A 21,332-nucleotide genomic window follows, 5' to 3' on the forward strand; every position below is an offset into this window, starting at 1 on the left:
TACGATATGATTAAAGTGGTGGGTGGACTCATTTACTTTTTGAGCAAAGCCGATAGAGTCTAATAATAGATTAAATGCAGTGTTGAGGCTGTCATTCTCAGCATCTGTGTGGATGTTAAAATCGCCCACTATAATTATCTTATCTGAGCTAAGCACTAAGTCAGACAAAAGGTCTGAAAATTCACAGAGAAACTCACAGTAACGACCAGGTGGACGATAGATAATAACAAATAAAACTGGTTTTTGGGACTTCCAATTTGGATGGACAAGACTAAGAGTCAAGCTTTCAAATGAATTAAAGCTCTGTCTAGGTTTTTGATTAATTAATAAGCTGGAATGGAAGATTTCTGCTAATCCTCCGCCACGGCCCGTGCTACGCGCATTCTGACAGTTAGTGTGACTCGGAGGTGTTGACTCATTTAAACTAACATATTCATCCTGCTGTAACCAGGTTTCTGTTAGGCAGAATAAATCAATACGTTGATCAATTATTATATCATTTACCAACAGGGACTTAGAAGAGAGAGACCTAATGTTTAATAGACCACATTTAACTGTTTTAGTCTGTGGTGCAATTGAAGGTGCTATATTATTTTTTCTTTTTGAATTTTTATGCTTAAATAGATTTTTGCTGGTTATTGGTAGTCTGGGAGCAGGCACCGTCTCTACGGGGATGGAGTAATGAGGGGATGGCAGGGGGAGAGAAGCTGCAGAGAGGTGTATAAGACCACAGCTCTGCCTCCTGGTCCCAACGCTGGACAGTCACAGTTTGGAGGATCCAAGAAAATTGGCCAGATTTCTAGAAATGAGAGCTGCTCCATCTAAAGTGGGATGGATGCCGTCTCTCCTAACAAGACCAGGTTTTCCCCAGAAGCTTTGCCAATTATCAATGAAGCCCACCTCATTTTTTGGACACCACTCAGACAGCCAGCAATTCAAGGAGAACATGCGGCTAAACATGTCACTCCCGGTCTGATTGGGGAGGGGCCCAGAGAAAACAACAGAGTCTGACATTGTTTTTGCAAAGTTACACACCGATTTAATGTTAATTTTAGTGACCTCCGATTGGCGTAACCGAGTGTCATTACTGCCGACGTGAATTACAATCTTACCAAATTTACGCTTAGCCTTAGCCAGCAATTTCAAATGTCCTTCGATGTCGCCTGCTCTGGCCCCCGGAAGACAATTGACAATGGTTGCTGGTGTCGCTAACTTCACATTTCTCAAAACAGAGTCGCCAATAACCAGAGTTTGATCCTCGGCGAGTGTATCGTCGAGTGGGGAAAAACGGTTAGAGATGTGAACAGGTTGACGGTGTACACGGGGCTTCTGTTTAGGGCTACGCTTCCTCCTCACAGTCACCCAGTCAGCCTGCTTTCCCGACTGCCCGGGATCTGCCAGGGGGTAACTAACGGCGGCTAAGCTACCTTGGTCCGCACCGACTACAGGGGCCTGGCTAGCTGTAGAATTTTCCACGGTGCGGAGCCGAGTCTCCAATTCGCCCAGCCTGGCCTCCAAAGCTACGAATAAGCTGCACTTATTACAAGTACCGTTACTGCTAAAGGAGGCCGAGGAATAACTAAACATTTCACACCCAGAGCAGAAAAGTACGGGAGAGACAGGAGAAGCCGCCATGCTAAATCGGCTAAGAGCTAGTAGCTACGCAACCTAGCGGATTCCTAAAAACACACAAAGTGAATAATGTGTAAATAATTTAGAGGTGATTCAGCAGAATGAGTGCCCCAATCAAGGCACCAAACAGGCCATGAAGCAGCACAGGCAACGCACGACAACAGCGAACGCACGACAACGGTGCTAAAATAAAATAAAAATCGACTAAACACGCTGTGGCGCAGCACAGATAACGCACGACAACAGTGCTAAAAAAAAAAAAATGTAAAAAAAATTAAAAAAAATAAAAACGAAAGCGTTAGCAAGCTAGTTAGCTTGCCAACGCTGATGAAAGTTAGCTGATAAAAGTGCTCCGTCGCGATGTTTCGACCGTTAGAGGTCTTCCTTAGGCGTTGGAGCACAGTAAAAAAGTAAAACAAAAAAAAAAGTAAAAAGGTAAAAAAGTAAAAAAGTAAAAAAGTAAAAAGTCTTGAAAAAGACTGTTAATTCAAGTCCAAAGCAGCAGGTAGCAGTCTCTGTGTAAACAGTCCCAACAGAGAGCCAAACTTCTGATGCAATCTCACTCCGAAGACCAAGACACAGCCACTGAGCCCTCTGTGTAACACACCCCCTGAGAAACACAGCCACTGAGCCCTCTGTGTAACACACCCCCTGAGAAACACACCCACTGAGCACTCTGTGTGACACACGCACAAAGTAATCTCGGTGGATCATCGGATGGCCACTAACACCCTAAATCTAAATTGTTATGATTTCAGTGCAACATGTCCTTTAATTAATTTGTTCCTTTTTCAGTGCAGTAAAATATCAAACTGGGGTTAATCCAAACAGTTCTAGTTTAACTGATTTGTTAAACCAGAATTTTGAGTATAAATTGGCTTACAGTGTTTGAAAATCTTGTAAACATGATTTAAATTAGTTTATAACTAGTAGTATCTTCAAACAAGTTAATCAAAACAAATCTGTCTATCAATGATTAAAACCTCTGTATTCTAAGACTTTTTTAAATTTAATCTCTCTTAGGGCCCCTTCACACATAGTGCAAAGTTTGGCCTAAGTACATATGAAGCAGGACTCGTCCAAAACGTGTAAAATCACCCCTGCCTCAAACACCTTGTACAACTGTTGCTACAACTATTTGCGCACACCAGCGGCTGAAAAACAGCAGGTCTCAGCCAAATTCAGCTGACACACACGAACATCTAACACCACTCGTTTGGCAATTAGAAAATGTGTGGCCATTCACACTCTTGGCACGGCAACAGTCTGCAGACAATCACTGTTGTGCTGGCAGTGAAATTTGTCTATGTTCCCCATGAGTGTGGCTTTGGTGTGTGCGCTGAACTGACAGGAGGTGTGTCCACCCACTGAAGCGGCTGTGGAGATCTGTCGTTCTGGACATCCCAGCTGGGCAACACATACTGTGTTTGGACAGACATGGACTAACAACTAGCTGCTGTCATCACGTGGACATAAATAAATACATATATCACTGTGGCAGTAAATGCTGTGGGCTGCAGCGTGCGTGCGCTCCCTCGCTGCAGCCCATTTCTAGGCTGCCCCAGGTTGAAACAGGTCGTCAGATCAAAACAGGTAGCGGGCGATCTGAGTTTCATGTCACCCACATGAGCTCTGTTCCATATGACACGGTGTCTGTTCTAGCGCTCCGTCCACAAGACATGCGTGTCGGGCAGGACATGCGCACAGACTGGCTGGACACATGCCAGCAGATGTGGACATGAGAAGAGCAAACTGCTTCTCATTCATGTCATTTCATGACTGTATGTCTATGACCATGGGTCATCTACAGAGGAACAGACAGATCATATTTGTATTGCCCACTTGTATTGTTTTATTTCTTCCACATAAGTGATGCGATGTGGTTCCACAGGCACCAGCTGGTTTTTATGTTTTATTTCTTCCACATAAGCAGCACGATGTGGTTCCACAGGCACCAGCTGGTTTTCATGTTTTATTTCTTCCACATAAGCGGCGAGATGTGGTTCCACAGATACCAGCTGGTTTTTATGTTTTATTTCTTCCACATAAGCGGCGAGATGTGGTTCCACAGGTACCAGCTGGTTTTTATTTTTTATTTAATCCATATAAGTGGCGTGATGTGGTTCCACACATACCAGCTGGTTTTTATTTTTTATTTATTCCACATCAGCGGCACGATGTGGTTCCACAGGTACCAGATGATTTTTATTTTTTATTTATTCCATGTCAGTGGCGCGATGTGGTGCACCTCGCACTGTGTTCCTGCTCAAAAGACACCATCTTGAATGAAACTCCTCCAGGGAGGTGAGGCACAGGGCAACCAAACTGGCATGCACGGTGCTGGGAGTCAGTGGTGACTCCAGAGATTTTTTTCTGCAGGTGCTATGGGGGAGCTTGGCATTTTGATGAGGGTGCTATGGGCTCGTGTGTCACGATAGCTCTGTGCTACACCTCTGCCACATTCACGGGCGTGCGTACACATAGCCACATTCTGATATGCGACAGTCACTAATGACATACAGAATGACAAAAATCACACACAAACCTAGGCTACTGTTCAATACAATTATTCACAGACCTACACACATAGCCTGTAGCCTAAAGGAAAAAATGCCAACGGCAGGCAGAGAGAAAATCTTTCACCTACCATTGATGTCTTCATAACAGCACAATGCACATGTTGTTGTGGTTAAGAGCAAAAGCATCAATGATTTGGTTGCTGTCCAGAGGCCGTGTTCTCTGAGGGATATTTGCCAGGAGTGACACCAGGTCACTGGTTTGTCTGTGCCTTCTGCTGTTCCTCAGGTAGTTCTTTAGGCGACACAGACTTCACTTCTTTCCACTTCCACTCATGGATATTTGGGCAGCAAAACCCAAACCATTTCAGCAACTTGAAACAACACTCACCACAGTACGATGTCATCATTGATGCTGAAAAACGTGTCCGTACCTTTATCTCCTCTGTGCTTGACTACTGTAACTCCCTGCTCTATGGGATCTCTGGAAAAACCTTCAAAGGCTCCAATACATTCAAAACAGTGCAGCTAGAATTCTGATGAGAGTACGTAAACAGGAACACATTACACCTATTCTCCCTAACCTTCACTGGCTCTCCATCACCTACAGAATCCATTTTAAGATTGCTTTAATCACACACCAATGCATCCATGGCAATGCCCACACATAGCTCAAAGGCCTCCTCACTCCCCACACATCCTCCCGTTCCCTTCATTCATACAACAATAATCTTCTCCATCCCCCTCACACCACATGTCACACCGTGGGACACAGGACCTTCTGTTCAGCTGCCCCTCATATTTGGAAGTCCCTCCCTGACAACCAAAGAACTCCAGAAACTGTGGAAGCTTTTAAAAAAGCCTCAAAACACATATGTTTAGGCAGGCCTCTCACAGGTGAATTGCTATGTGAATTGCTTAGATCTATTGCTCAAGAATACCCTTTTATTACTTTTATTGATTGTTATTTCACTAGTATTATTGTCTGGTTCGTGTATTCCCGTAACACATTTTGTTGAGCTTTTCCAGTTTTATACTTCATTTTTGTGTTTTTTTTTTTTTTTTGAGGACCACAGTGTAAATAAGCATCCATATTGGAAGCTTTCTTGTGTTATCCTCTGCAGTATATTTATGTATTTCTATGTAATTTTATTGTTGAATAAATTCAAATCAAACAGGTCTCAATAATTTGAGTCTGTTGCATCTTAGTCTTTTTATTCTATTTTATTATTTTATGTTGGTTTTATTCTATTCTGCTGACTTTGTTTTTATCTTAAGATTTACTGTTTTTATTCTCTTCTTTATCCTTGGTTTTATTTTGTTATTTTTCCTGTAGCACTTTGAGATTTTTATTCATGAACGGTGCATTATAAATGAAATTTATTATTATTTTTATTGTTATCATGACATTGTTGAATGTGATGTCATTGAACATCATGTTACACTCATTTTGGTTTGATTTGATTTGGCGCTATATAAGAAAAAAGTTGATTGATTGATTGATTGATTGATTTTGTGTAAAACAATCAGTTCTGTTGATGAATGCTTGTTTTCTTTTATGAGTGAAATATTTATCTAATCACAGAAATCTGAAACTGCAAAAAATGTCTTACTGTGGAAAACAGAAAGGATGATGTCATCACCCTGCCTCTGTAACATGTTGTTCACAGTGTAATTTAACAGTCTAATTTACAATATTATTATTTTGTTTTTCTTATTCTTCTTGGTGGTGGGACCAAGCACCGGCGACCTCCAGCTGAAAAACTCAACCAGAGCAGACAGACACTGAGGAACTTCTTAAAAAACCCTTTAAAAACCCTTAACAAGTAACTTCTGTCATAAGGAATTAATGCATTTGCAGACGTCATCTTCCAAAACAAGGGTGTCATGTGGAGAACAGTTTTCATCTGTGATGATGAATCCTGACAACAGGTCAGATTAAAAGACTTTCTCACAGGTCAGCAAGATTTATATTCAGGTCTTTTATTGTGAAAGGTCAGAATGGATGTTTTCTTTGCTTGTTATCTGACTGTACTCTCTGAACAGCGAGGTTAGCTTTACCTAGTGTCGCTCTTTGGCCAGATCTGTGCTGAAAATTAGTGAAACAACAGAAAAACACCGAACAGGGTTCAAAAACTAAATCAACATCAGTTCTTTGGAATTAGTTTGAGTACACAAAGAATGATGACCAGAAACAGATGATTTGTTGAGAATTCCTTGCAAAGTCTTTAAACGCATTTTTTGCTGTTATTGTTTAGTCAAGTTTTAATCACTCTTTCTAAGTAGAGTTAATCACGTTATGTGGCGTAAATTCCTTAATTTTTCACTGTAATACATATTTCAAAAAAATACCATCACTATGTGATTTTTGTTCCTGTATCACGCAGCCGTCAGAAGACGTGCTCTGTTTTTGAGGTCCCATTCCAACTCTGTTGTGATAAATTGGAAAATGGCACATTTTATGGAAATGAGTTCAGATACTGTATTTGATATTGCATGAACACGACTGTTTAAACTCCATTTTCTGTACATGCCTGATACTTTGAAAGCGTTCGATGACGTCACCGTGAGCTTCGGGAGGATGCGATGCTCATTTTTCATTCCTTTTTGACATTTTTATAGACAACAGTTTATCACACACACGCATGTGAAAGCGGCACGTTTCAGTCGTATCTCTTTCAAAGCCAAACTCCACCACCAGCAACTAGGTGGACATCTTCAATCACTCATGTCACACGCCACGCAGCAGCAGCGAGCGCCGTAACGACTGCGTGTTTCCTTTGTTTTTCTGAGATCCTGTCTTTCAGCGCTGCCTTGAGCCTTCATGACAGCTGCTATTGATCCACTTCACCATCACTCAGTCCTGACGAATGACTTCAAACTGCCAAGAAGTGGGATTATGCAACCTTCTGAAATACGACCACGCGTCGTGCTACAACAGGCCGGCACTCGGCAGCCAGAGCAACGCCGCTTTTGTGTCTAAACATCCATGGTTAGAAAGTGTTGTGTGTGGCTTTACTTTAGGAGTCCTCATCCTAACTCCTCCTGACTCCTCCCTATTGTCTCCTATCTCCCCCCAACAAGGTCATTGCACATGTTTGCTTGTTCTTGTTTTCTTTGCAGGATTAAAACTAATGAAGTGGATTTTCTGGAATGTTGTGAGGATGCTGGGTGGGGTCAGAGGCAAAAGAAACATGTGGAGGCAGAACTGGGATACTTTAAAACAGTTTTTTTTTTTTTGTGCCACTGTGTTTTAGTAGAAGGGCGCTCGGAGTGCACACTTCCACAGTGACTGGACCAGCAGAGGAGTGCGCTCATCAGTTTTATGATACACATCTTTTCAGAACGCTTAAAAGAAGAGATGGTTTCAAATGATATTAAATAAAGTGAAGTGATTAAAGTAAAGAATATGAGGCACATTTGAATCACAATCAAAATACATCTGCACAGTGTGATCATCACACAAAGGTGGTGGAGATCAAATAAATCAATAAAAAAATAGATGTGAATGTAGATATCATTTGGGCTAATATGCTGCACAATGATTCTCAAAGTGTGGGCCGCAGACTGTGAAAATTCTGCAGGTGGGCCATGAAAGGTCAAGTTAAGTCTGGGAGCGTGTGAAAAAAGAAAAATGATTCTGTAGTCATTTCAGCACCGCGGTGAATTAGACAGCTCCTCCCCTGCTGTCTGATGCCATGATGAGGTATGTTGGCTGCAGACTGCAGACTGTTGTGCACGTGTGATTCAGAGCTGCGTAATAAATCTAGCTTCTTGACCTCTTAAAAAATTCAAGTTATTTATTTGATTGAAAAATCCAGTACACTGTTGGTAAAAATCTATACAGACCTCGTAGTGTGGATGGGCGCATGTATGTGTGTGATTGCACCCATGACACCTAATAACTAAGTAACATGCACATAGGGCCTGTCAATATATCTTGCACTGGGGCCCATGCTGAGGTTGCCATGCCACTGCGGGTACTCACACTCCTATTAGCTCAGCACTAAAAGCTGTATGTTTATTCTTCATTAGCGTCATCTTCAGTACGCACCAGTGTTCACATTCTAAGTTCTACTTCAGTTTTCTTGGAGTCAAATGTTTTCTTTCATTTTCTTAGAAGTAAAGCGCCTCTCGCACAGAAGACGTGTGTGTTGCATTTAGAGGCATGTGTAGCACCCACCACCCAGCTCGCTTCACACAACGCCATGTTGTGTGACGCATTTGCTGCGAGTAGCGCCATGTTTGTGTTTTGAACATGCCCAAAACACTTGCCACTCAACTCCACTCATCACGCTGTCTCCCTTGACTCGCCGCTAACTCTCATATGCTGTCTGAGTGACAGGCTAGAAAATACCAGGTTCAAAATCTCCAAATCCATGATAAAATGAAAGACAACAGGTGAAGGTGATCAAACTGGCTATGAAGCAGGCTGTGACTGAGTACCTTTAAGTTTGGGAATGGCTGCGCGAGGCTGCATGTTAATTTTATGATAATAAGACATGAAATGAGAAGAAGGTGGCGACAGGCTTTTTCAACTAAAAAAAAAAACTGTGCTTTCTACCAAACGATTAAATGGAAATAGTGGCCAATTAATTTTCCAAATAGCCAAAGCGGGAGGGCGGAGTTAATCCGATCATCCCGCCTGCCTGTTTGTTAGTACATGAGAGAAGGCTCATTAACTAATGGACAGCTTTAAATTAAAATCTGAATGAGGAGATTTTGCTTCTGTCAGGAAAGAGCAGATTAAATTTGGATTCCGGACCGGATCTGCATTAGAGTTTTTCTTTTTGTTTCTGGATTCTTTAAGACCTATAAATCCAACCCAATGTCACACCAAGTTCATGATGGCATCACAAAAAGTGATTTAATCTATTAGTTCATGGTAACACCAAATTTGGGGTGATACCGGGGGTGGGGATGGGGGGTTAGAATTGGGTTAAAAACAGTGACCTATACTCGACCATGTCATGAAAATGTGATGCACTTTGTGACGTTATCACAAAAAAAAAGAACAAAAAAAAAAAAAACCGTGAGACTGGGCTGTGTACGGCTGATTTTCCTTTGCTCTCCAACATAACTGCCTTATGACATCACCAAAAATGTTTTCTTTTATCCTTCTTTTTGAGTTTTCCTTTGATCTCCAAATCGCTGTACCACAACTGTCATTTGTCAGTTTGCATATAAAATATGTTAATGATCATCTGCTTAAAAAATGAAATTTCCTTTTAGTTTTTATTAACATTCCAAGAAAGATTTTCTTTATATATATATATATATATATATATATATATCACACTGTTTTGAAATTCATTTATAATAGAAGAGTGCCCCATTAAAGTGGCAGTCCTTTGCTGAGATGGTTTGACCAAAAGTCACTTTTTTTTTTTTTTTGCATTCACAATCAAAAATTTGCTTTTTGTGTGTTTAACTGATTGCACCTAAAAATAGACTTTTTTGTTTTAAACAACAGTAAAAGGACTAACACGCTGTTACATCTTTTAACAAGAGTACCCTGAGAGCGCAGTATCCCCTGCTGGCAAATGCTGCTTTGGTACAAGTGCTTGCTACGTTCTGATAACATTTCAAGGACTTGTACCAAGTTTCATAAAATTCCTCCTAATGCTGCGTTTACACATAACGACGACAAGTCACGAATGCCACGAATCATGATCCAGGGCAGAGGTGTCATGCACCGTCACAAACTGTTATGACCTGTTACCACATGTTACGATTAATGGCAAGAATCGCTGGCTGTTTCGCACCATTGCAAATCATCAAGTAAAAACGCATAACAATTTGAGTCAGTTCTTGACATGTTTCATGTCGATTCATGACAGTTTGGGCTCCAAGAACCATCAAGAATACACTACGAATGCTACCATGCTGTATTACGAATCACTACTAATCGCCACCAATCACCATGTACCGTTGCACTCAGTTGTGAACTCCACGAATCGAGGGTGATTCGTGACATTCGTGGAAGATTTTCTTGGCAGCCAAAAACATGCTCCACAAATATCACAAATGTCACGAATCAACACGCACTGTTAAGAACTCTATTCAGATGCGTTAAGTCACGTTATGAATGTCACAAATGTGCCATGAATGACGGAAATATGACATTTGTAAAGCATCATGCCTATATGTAAACGCAGCATAAAAATGTGAGAGGAGTTGATTTCAGAATGCAGACACCCACTTATAAAACTGACTGAGTCTAGATTTGCTAATAACGGATCATAACTCTGGTAAAATGGGCCAGTCTCAAAGGTTATGATAATATGCATATTATCAACCTGTAACAAGGACTCGTATCTAGTTTCACAACATTGTTCCTATAAATGTGACAAATGTTGATTTCAGAACACTTATACACTTTTTGGGATGGACAGACGGACAGATGGAAGTAAACAGCCACAACGTAACCCCCCTTCGGACCTTCGGTCAGTGAGGGATGAACATGTTCCAAAAAAAAAAGTCTTGTCTTAGTTCAATTATCAGCACTAATTTTATATTCTCTTACAAATTTTGTATTTACATTACAATGTTTTACATTCCTGTAATGTGTCTTTCTGCTGTTGTTTTGTTTGTATGTTGTGCTGTCAGTCTTGGTAACTGTTGAAAACAAATGAGGCTTAAATGTTGGTTAAATACAGAAAATATGCCCCTCTGATGAGTAAATGCCTGTTTCTCTGTGATATAACCCGTCCGTGCTCAGCAGCATTCGTTTGGTCAGACTGTTGTTTTTGTGCCGTGACACACAAGCAAAGTTCAAGTCCAGCACTTCTGAATCATCAACAAAGAACAATTGGAGGGTAGAACGTGTCAAAAAAACCAACTGTCAGCAATTTACTGAACCAGCGCCCCGGTTGTTTACTTTTTATTTTCAGACAAATTTTTAAAAACCTGGACGTACATCACACGATTTCAGGTAGTGAAGTGGACAAGGCGCCGCCTCCTGGAGCTGCCGTGCGCCGAGCTTCAGGTTATTGTGTATTCATGATGCATTATTGTATTTGACTGAGAGGTTAATTAAATTAATGTGACAAGGAAACACAAGACAATGCTGTAAATGTCATTCAGCTGCTATTCAACACACAGCCTAATAAATTCAACAACTGTGAAATGATGGCCTTGAAAACGGGGAGCAGATTAAAAAAAAAAATCATCTCCACCTCATAAGGAATCCCATTTCAACCAGTCAAAGCAAAAAAGTCCCCGAAATTACTGCGCTCATTAGTAAAATAGTGTTTTCTCCTCAAATTCATAATTAAGGCATGTTAAGATAAAATTACAAGATACGTCACAATTATGAGACAGCTAATTGTAATTTTAAGCTACTTGGACACAAATATGGCATAGAATGGACGGACTATATTTCTGACCACTTAACTCATAACTATGACTTAATACCTTAATCATGACTTACTGTCTTATGATTTATTATCTCTTACATGTCACTTAGTATCTAATTCATATTGTCATATAACTATGATTTATTATCTCATACGTGTCACTTATTATCTAAGTCATATTGTCTTATAACTATGATTTATTATCACATAGCTCTCACTTATGCTTGACTTAGTAGCTCATAACTGTCTGTTGTTATCTCATAATACTTGTAATTCTGACATAGTATCTCAATCATCATTTACTGTCTTGTAACTATGATTTATTATTTCATATTTCTCATTTATTACTTTGTTCATGATTTGCTGTCTTGTAATCATGACTTATTATCACAGATTTCTCATTTAGTATCTCATAATTATAAGTAATATCTCATAGTTCCTACTTATGTCATAATCATGAGTTTGTGTCTCATTATTATGACTTAGGATATCAGTCATGATGGGCAGTATTGTAAATATAACACCTTATCTCATATGTCTCACTTATCTCAGTCATGACTTATTATCTCATAATTCTTTCTTATCTCATAGCTATATCTTAGTATTTCAATCTTAATTTTCTGTTTTGTAATCATAATTTATTATGTCATATTTCTTGCACATTAACTCATTGTTATACCTTCTAATATATTCTAATGAGGACACATTATATGACTTGGGATCTTATAATGTTAAGTTATAGTCTCCAAGTTGGGACTTGAGGACTTGTAGTATTTATCATAATGATAACAAGCTCATAACTCTGGCTTAGACTTATAATGAGGACTTGTCATAATGATGACTTTGTATCTCATAATGATGACTCAGCCTTAGAATGTATAATCCCTTGGTAAATACTAGTCTTAGAATTATGACTTATAATGATGATTTACTATATCATAACTGACTTACTCTTACAAATATGAGCCCAAGTCATAATGATGACTTGGGCAATACTACTATGTCTTAGTCTTATAATTAGGACTCATCTCATAATGATGGCTTACTATGGTATAACTCTGACTTTGTCTTATAATTACAATTTATCTCAAACAAAATTACATAACTTTTACTTATTCTTATATGTAGGACTTAATATCTCAAAAAATAGCTTGCTATAGCATAACTCTGACTTAGTCGTGTAGTTAAGATTTGTTATATTATCACTTACTAAGGCATAACTCTGACTTACTTTTATAATTAAGACATATAATCTCATAATCACTTACTATGGCATACCTCTGTCTTAGTCTTTTAAAAAAGTCTTATTATCTCACATTAATGACTTAATACAGAATAACTCTTAGTCTGGTCATTAGGAATTACTATCTCATAATGATTGCTTACTATGGTATAACTCTGACTTAGTCATTTAAATGGAACTTATCTCATTATGATGAGTTACTATGGCATAATTCTGACTTAGTCTGATAATTAGGAATTACTATCTCATAATGATCACTTACTATGGCATAACTCTGACTTAGTCTTATAATTAGGATTCATGACATTATAATGATCACTTATTAAGCTCAAACTCTGACTTAGTCATTTAAATAGAACTTATCTCATAAGATAAGACTTACTATGGCACAATTCTGACTTAGTCTGATAATTAGGAATTACTATGCCATAATGGTCACTTACGTTGGCATAACTCTGTTTTAGTCTTATAATTTAGATTTATTATCTCATAGTGATGACTTACCATGGCATAGCTCTGACTTAGTCATACTTAGGACTTATCTCATAATGATCACTTACTGTAGTAAATGGACTGCATCTATATAGCACTTTTTATTAAAGGCTATATTAAAGGCACTGCGCTGCGGTGGTTTGAATCATATTTGTCTAATAGATTACAATTTGTTCATGTACATGGGGAATCTTCTTCACAGACTAGGGTTAATTATGGAGTTCCACAAGGTTCTGTGCTAGGACCAATTTTATTCACTTTATACATGCTTCCCTTAGGTAGTATTATTAGACGGTATTGCTTAAATTTTCATTGTTACGCAGATGATACCCAGCTTTATCTATCCATGAAGCCAGAGGACACACACCAATTAGCTAAACTGCAGGATTGTCTTACAGACATAAAGACATGGATGACCTCTAATTTCCTGCTTTTAAACTCAGATAAAACTGAAGTTATTGTACTTGGCCCCACAAATCTTAGAAACATGGTGTCTAACCAGATCCTTACTCTGGATGGCATTGCCCTGGCCTCTAGTAATACTGTGAGAAATCTTGGAGTCATTTTTGATCAGGATATGTCATTCAAAGTGCATATTAAACAAATATGTAGGACTGTTTTTTTTGCATTTACGCAATATCTCTAAAATCAGAAAGGTCTTGTCTCAGAGTGATGCTGAAAAACTAATTCATGCATTTATTTCCTCTAGGCTGGACTATTGTAATTCATTATTATCAGGTTGTCCTAAAAGTTCCCTAAAAAGCCTTCAGTTAATTCAAAATGCTGCAGCTAGAGTACTGACGGGGACTAGAAGGAGAGAGCATATCTCACCCATATTGGCCTCTCTTCATTGGCTTCCTGTTAATTCTAGAATAGAATTTAAAATTCTTCTTCTTACTTATAAGGTTTTGAATAATCAGGTCCCATCTTATCTTAGGGACCTCGTAGTACCATATCACCCCAATAGAGCGCTTCGCTCTCAGACTGCAGGCTTACTTGTAGTTCCTAGGGTTTGTAAGAGTAGAATGGGAGGCAGAGCCTTCAGCTTTCAGGCTCCTCTCCTGTGGAACCAGCTCCCAATTCAGACACCCTCTCTTCTTTTAAGATTAGGCTTAAAACTTTCCTTTTTGCTAAAGCTTATAGTTAGGGCTGGATCGGGTGACCCTGAACCATCCCTTAGTTATGCTGCTATAGACGTAGACTGCTGGGGGGTTCCCATGATGCACTGTTTCTTTCTCTTTTTGCTCTGTATGCACCACTCTGCATTTAATCATTAGTGATCGATCTCTGCTCCCCTCCACAGCATGTCTTTTTCCTGGTTCTCTCCCTCAGCCCCAACCAGTCCCAGCAGAAGACTGCCCCTCCCTGAGCCTGGTTCTGCTGGAGGTTTCTTCCTGTTAAAAGGGAGTTTTTCCTTCCCACTGTAGCCAAGTGCTTGCTCACAGGGGGTCGTTTTGACCATTGGGGTTTTACATAATTATTGTATGGCCTTGCCTTACAATATAAAGCGCCTTGGGGCAACTGTTTGTTGTGATTTGGCGCTATATAAAAAAAATTGATTGATTGATTGATTGATTGACTTTTCCATCTGCATCAGAAGCTCAAAGTGCTTCACAATTATGGCTCACATTCACCCAATCACATAAACACACACACACAAACACACACTGATGTCAGGGTGCTGCCATACAAGGTGCTCACTACACAACAGGGGCAACTAGGGGATTAAGGACCTTGCCCAAGGGCCCTTAGTGATTTTCTAGTCTGGTTGGGTTTTGAACTGAGGATCCTCTAGTCTGAAGCCCAGTGATTAACCACTTGACCATCACCTCCCTATGGGGTACTACAGCATACCTTTGTCTTAGTCTTAGAATTAGGACTTATAATGATCATTTACTAGGGCATAATGCTTAGTCTCATAATTAGGACTTCTCTCATAATGATAATTTAATCAATCAATCAATTTTATTTATATAGCGCCAAATCACAACAAACAGTGACCCTGATCCATCCCTGATCCAGCCTAAATCAAAGTTATACCATTTACTATGGCATAACTTTGATTTAGTCTTAGAATTACAACTTCTCCCATAACGGTGGTTTATAATTAGAACTTATCTCATAATGGTGACTTACTGTGGCATAACTCTGACTTAGTCTTATAATTAGGACTTATCTCATAATGTGACTTACTATGGTATAACTCTCTTAGTCTTATAATTAGAACTTATCTCATAATGGTGACTTAAGTGTGATATAACTGTCTTCGTCTGATAATTTGGACTTATTATCTCATAATGACAACTTATTATGGCATACCTTAGTCATAATTAGGATTTATCTCATAATGGTAACTTAACTATGATATAACTGTCTCCATCTTATAATTAAGACTTATTATCACATAATGGTGACTTACTATGGCATACCTTAGTCATAATTAGGACTTATCTCATAATGGTGACTTAACTATGATATAACTCTTCATCTTATAATTAGGACTTATCATCATCATAATGGTGACACTATGGCAGAACATAGTGATAATTAGGACTTATCTCATAATGGTGACTTAACTATGATATAACTCTTCATCTTAGTCTTATATTTATGACTTATTATCTCATATCTTATCTTGCACGGATGTGCTTTGTTTGAGTTAGGGCTGCATCTATTTATTAGATGGAAATCCTGCACTTAAGTGAATTGAGTTCATCCAATGAGTCATTTTTTTAGTGTAGCATCACAGCCATATAATAATTAGGAATTATTATCTCATAATGATCACTTACAATTGCATAACTTTGGCTTAGTCTTATAATTAAGATTCAGTATCTCATAATGATGACCAAGAGTGTCATGTGTATAAGAAAACATGTTTAATTTTTTTTTTTATTGGGGGGGCATGTTTTCCTTTACAGGGACAGAAACAGGCTTCAGTGCCTTTAGCCTAATTTTTAGAAGGGGGTCATCAATCTCATGCACACGCACATGCTGTCACAAGTTTGTGCAGACCTGTTGATGAGTGACGCAGATGCCACACGTAACCTCACGGCACAAACAAACCAAGTCACTTCCAAGTCACTCAAGTCGTCTTCACGTGCGACATCAAAACGTTTGCGACACGAGAGCCAAAGGAGATATTACGCGCACAGTGCTGCAGCCGCGGGCATGAGCCTGCTGTGGTCGTGCACGCTACCAGTGCGTGCTTCGCAGGCAGTCACACGTTTCCACGTTGAACCTAACGGACAGCGGGAGAAGTGCACGCTGCGGAGTGCACCACGCACACGGGCACGAGGCTCGGAGGACGCCGCGTGAGAGCTGCAATGCGTGTTTTTCTCCTCTGACGCGCACACTTCCACACACAATTACCAACGTTTGTCAACGTGCACACGCGTGCAAACGAGTGCTGCGCGCAACTTTTAACATTTAACTCGACGATTTACTCGCATTACTTTCTCATCGCTTTACTTTTTTCTTTCTTTTTTTTTCCCTTTAATTGCGGCAAAACTCGCCACCCTTCGATGTGCAGAACGAGGAGCGTGTGAGACGTGCAGATCGCCGGCAGCGTGGCACAAAGTGATGCTGAGATTTGAGGAGAAGCTGGTGCGCAGCGAGCGCGCAAACGCGCCACAACTTCTCCCCGTTGCGCCTCCGCCGGCTGCAAGCTGCGCCTTTCTGCAACACACAACACACCGCAAAGCAAAAGAAAAAGGAAAACTTACCTTTCGGAAGAAATGCCGCGGAAATGACGAAAACTGAGAGAGAAATAGCGAGAGATCCGCTCCCCGTGATCGCCATGTTGGACACCTGCTTGAGACTGGCGGCGCTAAATCACCTAGAGACGGCCATGGGATGGAAATGTAGACACATGAGAGGCGGGGGGAGGGCTGGAGCGGGGAGCCTGCCATCATATTGGGCTGCATTATGTTGCAGTGACATCCAGGCCAATAAAAAAATCATTGTGATGCATTAGCACCATATAAAAAATCGCCAAAAGTCTAATATCACTGTGTACTGCGCACCAAAAGGTGTACAGTTTTGGAATATTACAGTGACAATGTGGAGTGTGAAATATTACCCTCACTTTATAGGAATATTAGTCATTTTCTTTTATGGTTATAGTCTGTTAGTTCATGTGGGGCAACCTCCAGTCAACTGGCTGTAGCTTCATTTTACAGCTGCCTGCTGTGAAAAAGCAGCATTTACTTTATTGTTTATTGCACAAAAGACAGCACAGTAAGACATATAGAACGTGCACACGCATAAATAGGATGAATTCTTTGTGTGTGTTTATATGAGGCTTTAATTGTGCAACTGCATCAAACTAGACAGGCACTCAGAGAGCAGACCTGCGCCAACACTCAGCGCACTGCCACAGTAGGTGTTGTGGTACAATGGGACGGGGCTGGAATCTTGGTGTAAGTCAGGTCGATAAATATTTGGACAGTGACACAAAGTTGGGTCCTGGATGGAAACCACTTCTTGAACATAACCATCACTCTGCCACAGTCAGGTCAAACACAGATGTGTCCTTGACTTCCAGCCACTGGGGTCTTCAGCAGTGAGGCATCTGTGTGCTGGACCATGCTCTGAGAAACGTGCCATATGTTCAAAATGTCAAAGCTGATGTTCCCTCACAATGCAAGTGGCACTCCTCATCTGAGTCTCAGTGACTGTTCAGCTGACACAAAGTCATTCCAGCAGGAGACAAGGATCCTCCAAGTGCTGCAGATATCCACTTGACATGTTAGGTCACTGGTTAGCACTCACGTCTTACGCTAATATGACCTAGGCTTGTGTCTCTCGTGCACCTGCTGGTAAACTGTAGCTGAAATTTCATCTTTTTTTTTTTCTTAAACAGAAAATCCTATGGTTATGAATAGAAATTTCTGGGGAAACTGTGCAAAAGGACGTTGCAATTTTCACAAACATGTCTTAATTTAGTTGTTGCTGTTTGTTTAAAATTGAAAAGGAAAACATGTATCCCCGGGAAGAGTTATAGGACGTGGCTGAGGATAGGGAAGTGTGGGATGAGCAGCTTGGTCCACTGTCACCATGACCCAGACCGTTAAAGAGGAGAAAATGAATGAATATGAAATATGTATCATATTTTCCAGAGCAAAAGTCACATTTTTTGTTTTACTAGTTTGGGAGATCCTGCGACTTATGTTCTGAAAAATAGTCACTAATAACAATGATTATTATAATAACTATTTATATAGGGTTTTCCCAAATAAACAAAACAACAAAATAAACTCCAGTAATAAAAGAATAACTACCAATAATAAAAGGTGCACTGCAACAGTGCACAAAAATCACAAATTAAACAGGTGATAAAGACTGCAACTTTTATACCACTGCAACTACTTCTCTGAAAAATATGGTACGTTTGTTAAAAATAAAACTTCACGTCAACAACAAGTACATACAAATGTAAATTTAATTTAATCGATACGCTTCAAATTATAATGCAGTTAATTAAAATCACATGAGAATTTTTGGAAATGTAACATATATCTTGAGAGAAAATACTTTTTCTTTATTATGTGTTGTTCATAACACAAACAAGATACAGAAACACAAGAAACACAAAATATGGTTGCAAACTTTACATACATTAGCCATTGTAATGAATGCAGTGTGTCAGGGCTACATGGATAGGACTTAGCAGAAATAGCACCAATTTCAGTGAATAAAGTGACAATCTGTAGTATTAAAGAATTTTCCAAGTACAGTGTGATATTGTTTTTTATATAAAATGTCAGATATGGGTACATATGTGGGTATGTCACCTATGATTGGCATGTTGCTAAGCAACAGTAATAGTAACAATAATTCATTATGAAGAAAGGGATAGGACAGTGATTGTCCAAACACCTATGGAATTTCCAAATTAAAAATCCAGCTTCCTTCCTTCTTTCCTTCCTGTCTGTCCACAATGTTCAAATTCTTAGCAATCATTAGCTCCCAATCTTAGATCAATAAAAATATTGATCAGTCAAGATCAAGCTGAGTGAGAAAGATTAAAGCTAGCTTTAATGTGACTTATTTCTTTCTTTGATGCTGTTCCTGGCTTGAATCAAAAACATTTAAAGCACTGGTTGCCATCAGCAACAATTCACCTAATAGGCAGAGTGGAATGGGGGAATGCCCAAATATTTATGGACCTGATTGTATATTAAAGCAGAGTGAGATGGTGGGGTGCCCAAATACTTATGGAGCTGATTGTGTGTGTGTGTGGGGGGGGGGGGGGGGTTGCTTAGCAATCCTACTGTCATCCATCTCTTCTCATGTCGTCCAGTATGGAATCAGTAATAAACAACAAATATTGTGATCTGCATACTGACGTGGTCTATAGGTTTAAGGAAACTGCAGACATGGATACAGCATGTACTAAACTCCATATAGAAAGGCGCTCTGCATTGGCGGGGGGACTTGAACTCAGAATATTCTGACTGCAATCAGTGTATACATACTTTTCAAATACTCAGAAAATGAATTTTCATGGTATACTTTGTGCTTTGTTTTGCTCCCTCGAGGATGGCGATACACATCAGGAAGTAGAGTGTCACGCGTCATCTGTGGAGATGACAGACGTCACACTATTAGACACAGGTTACTTCTGTCACTGCAAATACAGCTTGTGATTGGTTGTTGACACTTGGACAGTGACCTGTGCAAGTTCACCGAAGATGACCTTTGATTGTTTGAGCCAATATTTCGCCACAGTGAATCAATAAGTTACACTGAAATTTCCCAAAGTGTTGACAGTAACAAGTTTGACATTTTCTCACAATGTGAAATCACAGGATGTATTATTATATGTGAAAGTGTTGGACATGTCAGCAAAACCCCCACAAACCATAATGCCAGCTATTAATAACATAATAAGAGTAATTATTGTTATAATTATGATAGCTTCAGACTGTTCAGAGCAGGTGGGTGAGGAGGGAAACCAATATATAGACCAGTTTTCGACACCGGGTGTGTGCTTCAGGCTACCTGTCTGCACTCTTGGACAAGACACTTCACCTACATTGGTCCAGTCCAACCAGCTGCAAAATGGTACCAGACTTGTCTGGGGGCAGTAAGCTTGCGATGGACCGAAGTCCCGTCCGGGGGGGTCATAGACTCTCATCCTTGTCATATGAAGGTATCTGGACATAAGCCCACTGAAAAAAAGAGAAAACCTAAAGGAATAGCTTTATTTAACAACAATCAACTGACTTAAGTTTGTCTGAGTTAACAAGTTGACATAAATATTAGTTAATTTAGAGAAGTTTACTTAAACAGAATCAGATACCTACAATTAGGAACATTGAAATTAATTAAGTTCACCTCATTTAACAAGTTGAAATAAATATCACTTGTTAGTTTGGATCAACTTAATTCTTTTGAGTTTAACCAATTTAAGAGTTTTTTAAGTTGTTCCTACAATTCTTTTTCAGTACTTTTACTGTTTATAGAGAGCAAAATTACTGACATACCGCTGACCAAATATGTCAGTATCTTTCTGTGTCTACAATTCTAAAACAAATATCAAAAGCACTGTGACACTACAGTCATATTAGCTACAAATGACAGCAACAAGCAGTTGCCTTTGTCACTTAATGGTGGTACCCAGGCTAGCATCTCTGTAACATCACTTCAGGTGTGTTATCTGGTTACAAAACAGCATTTTTACATTTAGAAGTGTATATTTCTTGCTAACTTTTACAAAACACATACAAGATTTTTAAACATGTATTATTTCTTGGCCATGCTCAGTCATGGATCCACTCTCAAACATAAAAATGCTTTCAGATCCAAGACACTCACCAACTTTGATGAAAATTGGTTCATTAACTAAATCACCTTGTTTCATGATGTTCCAGTCCTTGTTCCCCCATTTTATTGAAATCCTTCTCTAAATGTGTTTGTAGCTGTCTCAAGCCAGACAGAATATTTTTGTCAATTTTGATGAAAATTGGTCTAATACGCCACAATAGCCGAGTTGTATCTTGAGGCATGTCAGTGGAAAGGCACATCTATCCACAACATCTAGCGAACTGAGAATGATTAATTACAAATGGCTAAAAGGCCTTTTAT

At 39.5% G+C, this 21,332-nt stretch overlaps 1 protein-coding gene across 1 annotated transcript in view; it reads right to left on the reverse strand.

Moving 5' to 3' along the window:
- Positions 1 to 17,201, reverse strand: part of LOC117509324 (cell adhesion molecule 1-like) — a 548,821-nt gene extending 531,620 nt beyond the window's left edge. Inside the window, exon 1 of the mRNA XM_034168986.1 lies at positions 16,967 to 17,201. Coding sequence (XP_034024877.1) covers positions 16,967 to 17,042 — 76 coding nt within the window. The 5' untranslated portion in view covers positions 17,043 to 17,201. The remainder of the gene's footprint in view (positions 1 to 16,966) is intronic.
- Between the last annotated feature and the right edge of the window lie 4,131 nt (positions 17,202 to 21,332).

Source organism: Thalassophryne amazonica, chromosome 4, assembly GCF_902500255.1.
Source record: "Thalassophryne amazonica chromosome 4, fThaAma1.1, whole genome shotgun sequence".
NCBI classification, from domain to species: Eukaryota; Metazoa; Chordata; class Actinopteri; order Batrachoidiformes; family Batrachoididae; genus Thalassophryne; species Thalassophryne amazonica.